Source organism: Heliconius melpomene, chromosome 21 (genome assembly GCF_056956725.1).
Source record: "Heliconius melpomene rosina isolate 202511_hmr_F chromosome 21, ASM5695672v1, whole genome shotgun sequence".
NCBI lineage: Eukaryota > Metazoa > Arthropoda > Insecta > Lepidoptera > Nymphalidae > Heliconius > Heliconius melpomene.
Genome location: NC_140409.1, coordinates 5,704,531 through 5,720,346, shown reverse-complemented (window position 1 = coordinate 5,720,346; position 15,816 = coordinate 5,704,531). Strand labels below are relative to the sequence as shown.

Here is a 15,816-nt window from a genome sequence, read left to right as displayed (position 1 = left end):
TAAGTCAACACAATCAAAAGAAATGAAATTCTCCGCGTAATTAAAACCTATACCTACGGTGTTTATATATATTTCCCGTAGACCCACAATTATAAAATTTTGGCAAGAAATGAAAACTTATGAATATGAAAACAATACAGTTACAGTAAAAAATCCGTAATATCGAAATTTTTATATTTTAATGACGGATAAAGACAAACTTATAATTGTAGTTAATTTTATACAAAACGAGCAAAACTGAAGTTTGTCAACTATTATCCCGTAAATTGTTGCGGAACCCTCTAAGGACGAGTCAGACTCACACTTGATCGGTTTTTTTTATATTATAACATATTTTTTCTTGTTATTAATTTTTTATTCTGTTTCTAATCTGTACAAGTGCTGACGTTTCTTTGGTTTTGGACCTTGCTCAGTACCCTCCACAGCCCCCGTGTCCTGTTAACGCTAAGCTAAGATTTTAAAAGTTGTTTTTAAATTGTGGGAAAAACATTTTAGTTATCCTTTTTTCCCGTTGTTGTGTACGTTTCATTCCTTTGCACAGATAGGGGACCTCTTAATTTAAATTCACTTTAAAAATATATGGGTCATAATCAGAAAAAGTGTCCTTTTTGTGTCTTTTCTTGTCCCGCTACTTTGAATGCGTTTTAAAAATACAATTTTAAAGATAATTTAAATATTTTGCCATTTACGATAAATTTATTTATTAACTTAAAGAAATTTTGTAATATTTTAAATGTATTATGGCAAATAATAGTATTTGTTGTTAGTTGCAAAAAACCTTTCAAAATGCTTCCATACAATTTTTCGTGTCCCATTCACCACTTTACTTTTTAAGAATTGATTTGTTACGAATGTTTATGGTTTTATTTGATTTCCGATATGTTTATATTACTTTACTTTATGCATAATATTAAATAGAACTACTTTTATTGATACATTATTTAATAAACAATATATATTAGTTAAGTAAATTTGTCCCAAAATATTGTCTTTTTGTTACTCAGGGCTAGTAACGTACAATTAAATTATGAACGCAATTATTTTGGATGGTGTTTAATATTGTTTTTTGTTGTGGCACCATAATTCTAAAAGTCAATGCTGTCGTAGCTACAACCAGTAGTGTACTCGCAGCAGTTGAGGGGTTCAAATGTTTTAGAAGGAATGCGTGAAATTACATCTCAGGGTTATAAACGGCTTTTATTTTGGTAAGTATTCTATAATTTCGTTTTCTTGTTTATGTTATTTGCTTCTTTTTACAAAATCTCAAAAAAGAACTTCAGTGCTTGCAGATGCAACACGTGGCTTATGAGCAAATATTTAAAAGGGTTAGAATTTCTCAGATTTCATTCTCAATTTCGTTATATTTCGTTACGTAACGAAATTGAGAAAATATGAAGCCTAGTTCACAATTACGGTACCAATGTTTTCTTATATATGTTTATAATAAAATTGTATCGAACCGGTGCTTGTATATGGAAGATATGTATATAAGAAAAAAAAATTGCTGGCATATGAAAAAAACTATTAGTGACTTTTTATAAAGTAAAGTAACCAAAAATAATGATTTTTAAGTTTTTTGCTTGTTTGCTTGTTTGTCTGTGTTTGTGCACGCTAATCTCAGAAACAGCTGAACCGATTTAGTTAAAAATATTTTTTATTCTGCCTGAAATTAGTTGTGATTTTGTGATTATTATTTTTTGATAAATATTTTTGTATTTTCAGTAAGCGTCATGGCTCCTATGTCAAGTGCTGAAATACATAAAAGATATAGAGAACGTCTTAAAAAGACCAATCCTATTAAATATGAAGATATGCGGAATAAACACTTACAAAGAATTAAACTTAATTCCAGTGATAACGACTCAAATTTTGATATATTTTAAAGTGGATTTAATTTTATCATTATATTTGTGATGTCTAACTAGAAATATAAGTTTATTACGTTACTAACTAGCATTATTATATTGTTCATATTGTCAGTTTGTTATGTTTTCTTCTTACATTTATAATCTGTTAATTCAACGATTGAATCTTTAAAATTTTAATCTGTGTCTCATTAAATAAAAAAAACAATATTTTATTCATATAATATCCTTATTTTGTTGTGTATAATGCCTTATGACATCAGTTTCGTAACAAACATTATCAGTGTTGTTACTTATCAGTTACGTTACGAATTCGAAAATGTCCACTTTTCTGATTATGACCCATATATTTTCAATAATAAAGAAAACAACACAAAAATGTGATGCCATTTGACACTTCAATACTCAAATTCATAATTGAAAAAATTAACTACACTTACATATAATTATATCAAATTTGTACAAATCTTGCCATTGCTACGAATACATTCGCATAGAGCATCCATTACGAGACGGCAAATGTAAACAACATGATCGGCCGGCGACTTAAAAGGCATTGCAGGACACCCAAGACTTTAAAACGTTTTTTTATTTATGGCCAGGGCCAGATTTAAATTAAAGGGGGGACAGGCTGAGATGCTGCCCGGGCATCCAAAATAAATTGCTTTACTCTAATCTTTTCGTCATTTATTCACGTAAACTAATTGACAAATCTGTTCTTTAAATTTTATAATGCAAAAGCCAGGATTTTCATTCAAGTTTCAGAATAAAGAATTAATTATATCGTTAAAAAATAAACATTTATATATTAGTAACACTGTATTATCGATGTTCTACGATACCTATGCCACCAACCAACCAACTAATCTATGGGTATGTGAATAGTTTGGTTAAACTTCTTGATGTGCGCTGAATACGAAAGACTGTATGGCGTCCGGTAATCGGTTTAGTAAATTTTGACTAATTTCTCGTTTTTTAGTGAAAGTAAAAACTAGGTACGCTTAATATGGCACCCTCCTTTAGGCCGCGCAGTCATATATAAAAATTTCTGTTATTCAGGATTATAAAGGATTGTTTGCCACAGTGCGTGCACATCTCTAAATCCGGCCCTGTTAGTGTCGGACAATAATATTAAAATTAAGACGATGTAGTGTTGTATTTCATAGATAAAGATTAAAGAGTTCTGTAAATTGTTTATATCTATATCATATGATATCCCGAATCAAATTCTTAAGCACGGTAATAGAGTAATGAAGTTTATGCGAGAAAAATGCAAGAAAGATTCGAAAGGCTTTTGTGAGAGGCCCAAGAAGGCTTTAGACCTGAAAGAGGGTATATAGATCATATCTTTAGTGTATTGTCTACACTCGCTTACACGATGTATGAACCTTACTTATTAAATCCCATATTGGATTTATGTTCATATAGTCTTTATTTATACAATGAGCAGAGAAAATTTGTAAACAAAGCAATGCCCAACTAGCATGGGAGTGTATAGACTCTATAGATTACTAGGAGAGCCTCGAGTTTAGCTTTGAACAAATCGGTTCGTGTAAAGTTCGTTCCTTTTTTTTATATTTCAGCATAAATGTATTCTGCTGTAGGAATAGGGGTTCGGGTATGCTGAGCACACCCCACAATACTAAATGTATTCTGGTGTTTATTCCTACGCCCATGCCAATGAGTAAGTAAATGGAAAGAATCTGGAGTGACTTGCCATAATCCTGCAGTATTTAAGCTGTCTATATTAAGTAGTTACAATTTTATCATAATTAACACAATGCCTCCAGAATCCGATGGAAAGTGGAGAGCGGAGTGTCCTAACAACTAGGCTTCTTCCCGCTGTAACCTGATACATGCGGGTTATAGCGTGAAGCTCAATAAAAGGTTCTCTGAAGCAATTAGCATTGCTTACTTACTTAAGATCAAAGAAATAAACGCAAAATCGATCTAAAAATAAAGTTTAAAATTCATTAGTCGCTGTACATCAAACGCGCTTATACTCTCTCGTTATGAAAGAAAAACTGAAATGATGCATTACTTTACACCGTGCTATTTGGCAGCTACTACTTTTACTGATTAAACGTTAGACAAACAACTTCAGGATACCACTGTAAAATCAGAGAGTGTAATGTAGAGAGTGAGATATAAATATCTCTTCATATTAATATCTCTACATATAAATTTAAAAAAAACTAAAAAATTGGTAGCGGCCGTGGTGGCATGTAACGCGACGATTGTGGATTCGGTTCCCTACTTGGGAAAATGAATTATCACTTATTAATATTTTTATTTCTTCGGTCTTCGGTACCAAAGCAAATTAGCCTATTAGCCTCAATGATTCGGCGAAGGGTGGGGAACGGAGGTACCAAACTGGCTTCCCTACAAAAGTATTTACTGTTTTAAAAAACTTCAAAATATGAAGTTCCTATACTCTCTCACACGTATAACTATCGTCGAGAAACAGCGGGCCACTTGCAAATTGTTTATCGCGTTGCCTTGCTGTTGTCTATAAGTGTGTAACGTATTTTTAATACTATCAATATTTTAATTTAGGTCGTCGTGGCGCAGCGGCACAAGGGTGTGATTATAACGCGACGGTTCTGGGTTCGATCCCCACTCGAGGAAGTGATATATTTATTTACGTTTATATCTCCATTTCTTCGAAATCGGGTCGAGTCGAGGCAAAGCGCGACGTCCAGTTCTGCCACTCAACACGCAATGTCTCCAGAATTCGGCAGAAAGTGGAGAACGGAGTGTCTTAACACTAGATTCCCACTGTTTACCCTGTTGTGTGCGCGATACAGTGTGAAGCTGATTTAATTGATTTGATTTTAATATTTTAATCGACTTTTCGGCACAATAGGCTTAAATAGAAGCCTAGAAGTTAGGCTTTATTTATATAAAATATTTTACTTTGTGTTTCCTATAAATACAGGTACAGTACATAAAAAGTTGATATCTATATATATAAAATCGAAAGGTCACTCACTCATCACGAAATCTCAGAAACTACATGTGCTAAGAATCTCAAATTTTGCATAGGAGTTACTTATAGGACGTAGGTGCTCGCTAAGACGGGAATTTGCAATATTCGACTTCTAAGGGGTTGTTTTTGGGGTCGAAAGTTTGTATGAAACTTCGTTACAACAAATGCTAGGAGTCTTAAATTTTGCATAGACGTCACTAGGACGTAGTCATGGAGACAGAAATTAATAATAACATAGTTCACGCGGGTGAAACCGCGAGCGGGCCGCTAGTATATTATAAATACCTACTCAGTTGTAGAAGCAGTATGAGAATTAAAATAAAATGTAAAAAATTAAATTAAAAGAGTAAACACTTGTACAGCTTATGCAATATGAAAAATCTTATGAATGAAGTATTTACAAAATGTCGAGAATTTAAAAAATGATAGTGTTATATCTTTTATGTTCCTGACTGCTTTGTAAAATTTTGTTTACATAAAATGTCTAGATGCAAGACGTTGCTTATTTTTCTGATAAAAAAAAATAGGAAACTGTACATTGTTACTATGATTTTTGAAAATATATAAATACGAAACACTGATTGACGCTGTTGTGACGTAGGGGTACTAGAGAGCAGCTAAACGCGATGGTTGTGAGTTCGATCGCAGTCGAGGTAATGAAATATTTAATATTTTAGTTTCTTCGCTCTAGTACAAAGCGCTGCTTTGAATTCCGCCACTCTACCTCACGTAATGTCTCGAGAACTCGATGGAAAATAGGGAACGGAATGTCTTAATGGGAAGGGAAGGGAAGTGTCTCAACACTCTGCTCTCAGTCTTTTAATAATTCATAAAAGATTTTTGAATATATTGTAGTTGGCAATTTATATCGGAGACAGTTTTAATTTTTTTTTTATCTATTTTGATAATAGATATATATTAATTACATTTATATTTTAATAACAACTAGACACTACAAAAAACCACGTAAGCTTAGCTCGAGTGCCGTATTCGTCTTATTTACTATTGTACATTTAAATAATATTTTTTTAATAATAGCCTAATATTTTTGGTGGTAATTTTTGTTTTTAAATTATATGGTGCGTATATAAGTATATTCTGTTTTTCTGTGATTTTAGTTTCACAAACACGTCGTCATTGTAAATGTACGTGTATTATAAATGCGTCATTCTGTACAATATGAAATGAAATCAGAATTGGCATTGTAAAAAAGTCAAATATTTCATCTTTCAACTAGGTATTATTCATGTAATAAAATAATTTTGCCATTGCCAATATTTTTTTCTTTCTTACTCTATATTCTATTATTGTGCGTTTTTGTTTGCCTACCTACAAGATAATATTAATATTTTTAGGATATTTTAAACGCCATTCATTTTTTGTGTGCCATTTTAGGATCCAACCCTTGCATCTCATAGGTAAATTAACCCTCGGACGGCGGATGTAAACAAAAGTAAATCACGCCTGGCGCATTCGGCCACATGTGCGTTAGTCGAGGTTAAAAAACTTACCAGTGGGTATATATGATGGTACAAAAAAACGATGTTTTACAACATGTCTGGTAAGATAACTACAAGCACGATACGGGTGCGAACTGCGCAGAAACATCCCAGACCACTGAGCTGATGATTTAAGTGATAAATTGAAGTGGAAATAACTAAATTTAACATTAATAATTTTGAAATTTGAAACATCTATATATTTATTATTTTTAATGCAAATTGTTTAATTGTGATATTAACATTAGGCAGCACGTACATTTTTGTTCAGACTATCTATGTAAGCGTTTATTGTTCGTCTAAAAGAATTAATTTATTTTCTTTTACATAATAGAAACGTCAGAAAGGTCAAAATAAGACAAAAGGGCCGTCTATAGTTCAGGATACAGCCATCAGCGCGTACCCTTTGTTTTCCATGTACCGCCCTGCGCGGCTCTAAGATAATATACAAACGACCAGAATGTAACCGCGTCGCGCCCACACGCTCCTTTCATATTTTGACTACACATTACTCTTTGTTCAAATCTGTAAGCAATATATTTTGTATTTGTGGGTGAACTATAATCTAAATATAATTTTATGAAACACAAAAGCAGAACATTTTGTATGAAATCCATTCTTTATTTCTATTTCTCATTTTAATTGCAAAATAGTACATGTCTAGAAAGTAAAAAAACTAGCATATACATACATAGATTATGCTCAGTAAGGAATGTCTCTTATATCTAAATGACTGTATTAAAAACTTCTTTGCACAACTCATTTTTAAAGTAAACGCCGAGATTGATTCTATTTTTTATTGAATCTTTATTATATTGAATTGATTTATTGGAGAGAAATATACGGAATACAAACTGGCGGCGGGTATAATGAAGTTTAATAAGTTTTTATTTCAAAACATTATAACTATACGAATTGCAGCCTAGAGCTAGTTACTAAAACTGCGTTATTATTAACACTTATTTACATACGTGTGACATATCCGAATATTTCAGGCAGACTGAAATAGAGAGAAATGAACTGCATAGGATAGACCGCGATGAGTAAAGCTCTACACCGCGCAATCGCGAGTGCAGCGCGCGTGCGAGTAGGACATGCAGTTTGAAAACAATTGTGGCAGTACAGGAGGGAATATGCACTTACCTGATACTACTCCTATCTGATGATGTTCTCCTAGTAATGAGAATGCACAGCATATATACTGTTGCACTGGATATACGGCAACGTCGCATTCTCTGTCTGACTGACCACTGCGAAGCGCGCCTCGATATCGTACTACAGAACTATTAGGCTCGTGTTTCTATTAAAAATGTCATTGATGCAATAATCATGATAAGTTTTGAAATTACTTGAAATTAGTTGTAGTACCTACCTATCTATACTTATTAACTTTTGAAAACGTATCAACTATGTCAACTAAATACATTTTGAACTATATTTTGTAATATAATTCCTAAATCTATAATGTTTTTGAACCTAGACTTCGTAGATACTTGCTACATTCGTAAGTCTGTTAAATTGTCGTAGGTATATTATATTAATTTATTAACAATCTTATATACTTATTGCATAGAATAAAATAGTAAGAATTAAATTACGGAGGAACAAGGTTGAAAGAAGTAAAGTATAATATACGTATATTTTAATGTTTTTAAAATAAATAATTATGATAGATATTTGTTAAAAGTTAATTTCAGTTTATAGTGCTAGGAAATTAAGCGGGAAACCTAGGCATTGATCCACTACTACTACGCTACGCGCCTGCGTAGACTTCAGGAATTGTAAGCGGGAAAGCACTAACAGCTCCTCCCCAATTTCCTACCCTTTCACACATATTGTGAACTGCATTTATACTGCATCGATGATCCTTTGATTGTTATGCGTTCCTGGTATTAGCCTCAAATTATGTTGCAGTTTTTATTTTAGATAGTAGATATGTATAACGACGTCCTTGCAATCGTTATGCAACGTGAATAAAATATTAAAAGAAGTTAGTATAAAGAAAATGAAACAAAATTAGTATTCTCTGTATTTTGTCTTTAATTAAAAAAAAACAAGTACTTATAATTAGTATTTAGTTTTTACGACGGAAACATGTTTGAGGCTTCAGAAGGCGTGGAGGTCAACTGGGCGGCGTAATAAATAGTTTCACCATCGTGCACCGGCTGCACGTTCGATAACGTGAGGAAATCCAAAGGCATGTCACTTTCCTGTTGCAACCCTTGAGAATATTGGTCCATCAAAAACGCATTCGCGGCTCCAATATGAGAGCGCATATGGAAATTTAAATGGCTGCTCTGTTTAAATCTCCTCTTACAGATCGGACAACCAAACGGCTGGATATTGGTGTGCGTGCGCATATGCTGCCTCAGATGAACGGATTGCGAAAAACTCTTATAGCAAATAATACATTTAAAAGGTTTAACTTTGGTATGGGTCCGCAGGTGCTGGTCCAAGCCGGCCTTCTGGGTGAACGCCTTGTTACAAAAGTGACACACGAACGGACGGATGCCGGAATGCATCCTCATATGCTGCTGTAAGCCACCGAGTTGGGTGAATCGTTTCGCGCATATATTACACTGATGGGGCTTCAACTTCGCGTGCACTATACGATTGTGCTCGTCGAATTGGAAACTATCTAAGAATGTGTATCCACAGGTCCGGCATGTGAAATTGTTACACTCTAACTGACTCCGTATGGTAGAGTACAAGGTTCTGTCCAGAGGTTTCTCGCATACTTGGCATCGCAACGCCGCTTTGCGTCTCTTCGTGTGCTCTTCGCGATAGTGTAAGGAATATTCACAGCAATTAAAAAATATTTGTCTACATTGCACGCTAGTGCATGTGAACGGTCCCCTAAAATTAAATACAATAATTTTATCGTTTGTAGCATTACGGATGTTGAATTATTACCCATTATATTATTTTTACCTTAAATCAACAGGCTTTTTATCTGGTTTCGATTGAATTTTTTTTATCATGTTATCCAATCGGGAACGCTTTTCTCGAACACTTTCACTGTTCTCGTATTTTACGATTAGATAACTGGTATCGGCACTGAAGGTTCTCCTAATTATACCATCTTGTTCAATTATTGGATCTTCTAATTGCGTTTTCAACGGTATAAATTTAAAATCGCAAAGATCATCGAAAATCTGAATAAATAACAAATATATTAGTATTTTTAAATAATTTAATCATTAAATATTAATAATATGTATTATTTATAAGGAAAAATAAAAAAGAATAAAAAATAAACGAATGATAGAGGCTTATATTCCTGTCGTACTATATCTATTATATATAATAGAAGGTATATTGTCTGTATATACATATTTCTATTTGTGATATTTCTTTTGGTACCTGGTCACAAGTATTAGAAGTGTCCGCGGGATCGTCATCAGAGCCAGTGCCGTTCGAATCGTGCTGTGTGGATTTGTGATTTTGTAAAGCTTTTAAATTGTAAAATGTCTTCTTACATATATGACATATAAAATCTGCTATATCTTGATCTCTGTTCTGGAATGTTCGGTATTAATCGACTACAGCTAAAATGGTTAATAACTCTACAACTAGCACAATATTAGGGAAAATTACTTCAATTAAAAACTTCAATCAAAATTATTATTACTACAGTACGTATTAGGGTACTGTAGTACATAACAATAATATTTTGTTATGCCGTGTACTTTCTAAATTATGAATATATTATAAAATAGTTCTTAGAAAATGATTTAATGTAAGATGTCGTAACAGTGTACCTATCTCATACTTAAAATACCAGCCTTGTTTTGTCGGCATTGCTAATTATAATACTTTATTTTAAGGTTAATACTATTCAAAATTACTTTTAATTTAGATAATATATTTAAAAATTTTCAATAATCGTAATTTTCCCCAATTTGAAATATTACCTATATTTAATAAGTACTTCAAGATTTTATAAAGAAGCTTCTTCAATTGTAATAATAAGCGTAAATACATTTAAAAAAGTCTTCCATTATGTTAAATGTTACGTTATTTTTAATTTAGATATTCTTAAGTTTAAATAAATGTAATTTTAGATTAAACGAGGTGGCTTCGCTTTCTGTTCCTTTTACTCGAACTCGAATGACGATATCCATTTCTCATATCAAAAGCTCATTTAACAGCATAGCAATATTTTGCTTAAGATTTACTCAAATTATAAGTGCGTGCGTGTACGTGTATATAACTATTTAAACATACATATTGGTGAATTAAATATCTAAACTAAATTATGATATAAAGGCTAAAAAAGATAGGAGTTTTCGTGATTTTGTTTACCTCACAAGATGAAAAAGTAAAATCATTTGGTATAATGTCTTTTTGATGTAGAGGTGATTCCATTTTATCTATAATTTTTTTTATAATTAATCAGGTGTTTATATTAAATGAATATATTTTATGAATAAATCAAGTGTTACTTAATTAAAGTCTAGTTATTTTGTCTTGGTACTTATTTTTAAATGACAATTTGGTATAAACCATAGATACATAACATATATCATAAATAAAGATAATAAATATTTTAAAATACATAAGAAATAATTACGAAATAGTAGTATCAAATATACCGTAAAGTAAATTTATTTGATATTCAGAATAAACAAAGTTTAGATTTAGATTTACATTAAAAATATTTTTTATAACATTAAAAGTAACATTAATTATAATTTACACAGTTATCTCACTATTCCTTTATATACATAAGTTTAAATATTATATCAAGGCTAAGGCTAATAGTAAAAAATTTAGAACACTTGTTATGTATGCATATATTTAAATAACCGTATTTATAAACTTAATATTAAACATTTTCTAAACTAATGAATAACTGATACATAAATATTTTCTATCAGTCAGTCTTGTACAATTTTAATATTTTTTATTAAATTGAAAATAATAAACTAAGAGTATCATATAAATTTGTTCCGAAATAAATATTTTGATATAATTACAATAAAACCTGAAATAATGAGTCAAGTCTTTTTTTAATAATTTCCTTTAAGTAGTTTCTTTAATCGTTTTTGGGTAATATTTTTAATAGATTATTATTACTTACTACTAGATTTTACATTATAACATAATACGTTAAATCATAATTATGTGCCATCTACCGAAACTTATATATAATTTTTGCTTTCATAGATCAAGTTTACGAGTTTAGTTGCTTTGATTTAGTTGTTATATAATTCAACAGATGTCACTAATTTAGAATTTAAAATGTTGATATTTTTTTATATGATTTATATTATAAATAAGATTCTTTTAAAATAATACCTAAATATAATAAGACATAAAAACCCAAGTGCAACAAATTAAAAAGAAAAAAAACAAGCGTAATAATTTGTTAGGAATTAAGATTTAATTGGTTTAGAAGGTCGGCATTTGTTTTTTATATAATATTTTTTCAAAGGACAATAAACATAATTATAATCTTTAGAAATTATCTCGAAAGTGAGACTATAGCAGCACTGACTTTGTGCTTGTGTTTCTTTGATATCTTCAAAGGTTTAATACAGTCAATCGGTCATAATGTCACAGAGTGATGTATTCCTACCCTGATCACTCTGGATATTTAACGCAAAAAGAATTTAATTGGTTTTAAACAAATACAATTTGTATATCTTCTATTCTGCCCTGTTTTTATTTCTCTTATGGATTTATGGCTTTCCGAACGCGCCATTTATTTATCTGTTTACTAGGTACTAATCAATAAAATTGTGTCTGTGGTACAAAACTTGACATTTGGCATTGACGCATGCGTAGCGTAGACCGTAGTAATATTTATATAACATAAACAAAGTTTAGTGATACTGATAGAAATAAAAAGTATATTATATTACTTATATAATGGAATATTTTCTATTATAATATGATAAATTAAATAAACTTACTATATTTTTTTGATCTCAAATGTATTTTTAACTGTGAATAATATAATAGTATTAAAATTTGTCTATATTTACGTTAAGTGCTTGAAATATATTATACTTGATAATTTTTAAAACGATTTCGATTTTTTTAATGTAAATTTATTAATATTAGTATTGTAAAATGTTTCTGCGTCTAATAACCAAACAAAGGCTTTTTGTTGGATTTGTTGTACTTGTGGCAATCTTTAGTTTGTTGTATTATAATATGAATTATATACAACAGACGTATTATGGCCCCGGTCAGTGGTCCAGCGATCGATGCTTGACTGAATTGACATCTATTAAATACCAACTTAATGGTATGGACTCATAATAAAATACTGACAATGTTTAATTTATATAGATTATAATAAAATAAAATTTAACAATTAATCTTTTATTTGCAGTTGTTACTGAATATAAGAATAGAATAGACAAACTTTTAACAGAAAATGAAAAACAACACAAGCTAGATAAAGAGAGGTTTAAAGAGATAATGGAAAGTTGTTTTGCTATGAAGCAACAGTCTCTCATATGCCAGGTAATTTATATCTTTTTAAAGCAGAATATAGCGACACCGTGGAGACGGGTGATTCAGGACAGGCAGCAGTGGAAGATATTGGAGGAGGCCTATGCCTATAGGCACACCCAGATAAGAGATCTCTTATAGTGTGCAGCAGTTGTTTGAATATAGGAAAATCGAAAATTTAGGAAAAAAAAGCTTTTTCATTCATTCATATAGCAATAGATCAATTATTGTGCATAATTATGTGGCACAGCAGCAGCAAAGTGTTTGACTTAAGATACAATGGCTGGAGTTGGATTTCCACTTTGGGAATCACTTATTTGTTTTTTTCTCGCTCTGGTAAGTAAACAACGCTCAGTGTTGAGCTCCATCACTCGGCATGTTATATCTGTAAAATTGGGTTGTTTGTAAGAAACAGTGTCTTAGTTAGTACCAGTACAAATAATGGTAACTTACTTTACCTCTACTGATTTATATAAAGCACCACCCCATTTATATTTTTTATTTAGGAATTCTAATTAATTATTTATTACTTTCAATAAAATTTGTTTTTACCATCTTTTACAGAGTCAATTTGAAGACCTCCAAATGCAATGTAAAAAGGTGAAAGGAGATTATGATAAACTAAAAGAAGAAAAAGAAAAAAATAAACCAACTCTTTAAGAATATTATCTTAGTCTACAGTCTTCTTTATTAAGTTTCTTATAATGCCATATTGAATGCAGACCTAACAGCTGACAAACGGAATTATGTAATTTTATTTTTATGAACTAGAACAACAAGCATGTTGTTAAAATTTAATGAAACTACTTTCTAGTTTCTAATAGGCTTGCTCAACTTGTGGTTTGGATAAGAAAATTAGTACAATCAAGAAAAAATAAAAACATTTTTATGTTTGTATTTTTAGCTTAACATTTTATTTGTTTAACAATAATTTGAGGCCTGATAACAGATTATTACACATCAGAATGTCTTATAGTGTAGCAAATATAAATGTATCTTTGGTGGGGACATGGAAAAGAATAATATTTCTGAATCCAATAAGAGTAATGAATACAGACCGTTAAGGATGAGGAGGACTTGAAATTGTTGTGGTGTAGGGCACAAAGCTCTTCTGAAAACACAATAGTTATGGGTTTGTTCCCCACCCACCCTAATAAAACAATGCCTTGAGTTTGGTACTTAATTGAGTGGTATGTGGGGAACAGGATTTCTTAATACTTGGTTCTTTCTACCTATCCTGCTATGTGCGGGATATAAAAAATAATGAGCAGAGGTGAATGAATGATGAGTACAACCAAATGTTAGTCAAAGAAAGAATTTTTGGAATGAGATAAAACTAGTCATTGCACAGAATTGTGCAACATTTAAGAGTACTTACAATATACTAGTTTTCCACCTAATCTTACTGCTATAATATAGTAATGTGCAATCATTATGGTTTTAAAGTTTGTCTGCTATTATATAAAAGAAGTAAACAAACAACATTTTAATTACCATATTATTGTGATGATCACAGTCAACTGATGTAATAACTTGAAAATTTCACATGGTGCTTCAGATGCTTAGTACGAACCATGGTAAACATTACCTTTTTCTACTTTCTTGAAAAATGTTTATATTTCAAATAATCACCTGAATTTTAGAATAACAATTGAAATCACATATGTATATATATAATATTTTAGAATCCTGAATACTTATACTAACTTACTGAATACTTATAATAGGAAGTATAATTAATAGGAATATTGCATGTAATTTCCAATTTCAATTATATTTCCTATTATTTTGGACTATGTGCATGATATTTCGAATTATACTATTATTTTCTTAAATATTTTAATGTTGTTCCACGTTAAGAATCGAAAGCCACGTTTTCAATTTTTTTTTCATTAATATATATTTTAAAGTGCAGATAACAATAACAATTGACAATGTTAATACTAATTAAGAAATAATGAACATCATATATTTCGGAACACCATCTTAAAATTAAATTGTATTGAAGTTGACAATATTTTGGTGACAAATACATTCAAAAATAAATTTATAATGTACTTGCTGCTGCTTAAACTTATTTTTATATTATAGCCAAATTATACAAAATCTTTGTGTAAATTATATTCTATGTGTCTATGTTTATAAGTTATATTACTGTAAAGTTTAACGGAAATCAGTTGGAAAGTGGAACAAACATCGATTCCCACAAACTTTGTCTTAACTTTGATAATAGAATCGTAAATATTATAATAGTAGGATAATATGAAACATTCGATATTTTATTGTTGCCTAATTATATAATTAAGTCAAATATGAATAATTCCTTAGTACCATGTTATGAGCTTAGAAGTGAATAGGTTGAGTGCATGGACAAAATAAAATAAAAATATGTTCAAAGAAATACTTTTACCAATTTTATCTTAACATCTCCAAAATCTCTGTCTGTCTTTTTCAGAAACGCACAAATATTTAAATACAATATACTCATTAGTATTAAGAATCAAATAACTTTCTATTGTATAATTTTAATTATTAAATAAATTATTTTTTATTATTATTATTATACTGTTTATGTAAGTAATGTTTTTTTAAATTGATATACAATAAGTATTTATTATAAAATGGTTCCAGTTGTAAAAATTTCTACTTATGTGTAATATTAAAAACAAGATATTCTGTACGAAGATGTTATGATACTAGTACATTTAATATAATGATACAAAATAAATCAATAATTTGTTTTTTCTTCAAAGAAACCAAACAACACCCATGAAAATATAGAGCTTTGATACTTAGTTTTTATAGCATTTATATTAATCATTTAAAAAATAATGTCTTATTATTTTCTTTAGTTGATTTAGATGTTCAATTTTGACGGACAGTTACAGCCCCAAAATAATTTAATAAATATTTTTAAATTTGAATTCCATGCCATTCGCAATTATGTTAGGAGTATGACATCTATTATACGATGTAGAATACTACAAAGAACAACTAT

The 15,816-nt window shown here is 30.3% G+C and overlaps 2 protein-coding genes and 1 long non-coding RNA gene across 3 annotated transcripts; 2 read left to right on the top strand and 1 right to left on the bottom strand.

Moving 5' to 3' along the window:
* The first annotated feature begins 967 nt into the window (after window positions 1–967).
* On the top strand, window positions 968–1,846 carry LOC146527010 (uncharacterized). The gene is made up of 2 exons (XR_014879337.1): window positions 968–1,205; window positions 1,723–1,846. It is a non-coding gene; the product is annotated as an uncharacterized LOC146527010 (long non-coding RNA).
* A 6,527-nt stretch (window positions 1,847–8,373) lies between these two features.
* On the bottom strand, window positions 8,374–10,821 carry LOC146527009 (uncharacterized). Its single transcript, XM_085206146.1, has 4 exons — window positions 10,659–10,821; window positions 9,717–9,872; window positions 9,285–9,508; window positions 8,374–9,209 (listed from the first exon to the last, which is right to left on the bottom strand). Exons 1-4 carry the CDS (start codon window positions 10,719–10,721, stop codon window positions 8,435–8,437), a joined length of 1,218 nt encoding a protein of 405 aa, XP_085062272.1. The 5' UTR covers window positions 10,722–10,821; the 3' UTR covers window positions 8,374–8,434.
* Window positions 10,822–12,123: 1,302 nt separating this feature from the next.
* LOC146527008 (uncharacterized) lies at window positions 12,124–15,550 on the top strand. The gene is made up of 3 exons (XM_085205955.1): window positions 12,124–12,609; window positions 12,697–12,830; window positions 13,383–15,550. Exons 1-3 carry the CDS (start codon window positions 12,432–12,434, stop codon window positions 13,476–13,478), a joined length of 408 nt encoding a protein of 135 aa, XP_085062081.1. The 5' UTR covers window positions 12,124–12,431; the 3' UTR covers window positions 13,479–15,550.
* The last annotated feature ends 266 nt before the right edge of the window (window positions 15,551–15,816 follow it).

What these genes read in the sequence shown, in the direction of transcription:
- LOC146527009 (XM_085206146.1), bottom strand. Translation starts at nt 10,721, where the DNA reads ATGGAATCACCTCTACATCAAAAAGACATTATACCAAATGATTTTACT. An exon ending in TTACTTTTTCATCTTGTGAG is followed by an intron (nt 9,873 to 10,658) that starts GTAAACAAAATC and finishes CGAACATTCCAG; the next exon opens with AACAGAGATCAAGATATAGC. An exon ending in CTTCTAATACTTGTGACCAG is followed by an intron (nt 9,509 to 9,716) that starts GTACCAAAAGAA and finishes TTATTTATTCAG; the next exon opens with ATTTTCGATGATCTTTGCGA.
- LOC146527008 (XM_085205955.1), top strand. Translation starts at nt 12,432, where the DNA reads ATGTTTCTGCGTCTAATAACCAAACAAAGGCTTTTTGTTGGATTTGTT. An exon ending in TATTAAATACCAACTTAATG is followed by an intron (nt 12,610 to 12,696) that starts GTATGGACTCAT and finishes TTTTATTTGCAG; the next exon opens with TTGTTACTGAATATAAGAAT. An exon ending in AACAGTCTCTCATATGCCAG is followed by an intron (nt 12,831 to 13,382) that starts GTAATTTATATC and finishes CATCTTTTACAG; the next exon opens with AGTCAATTTGAAGACCTCCA.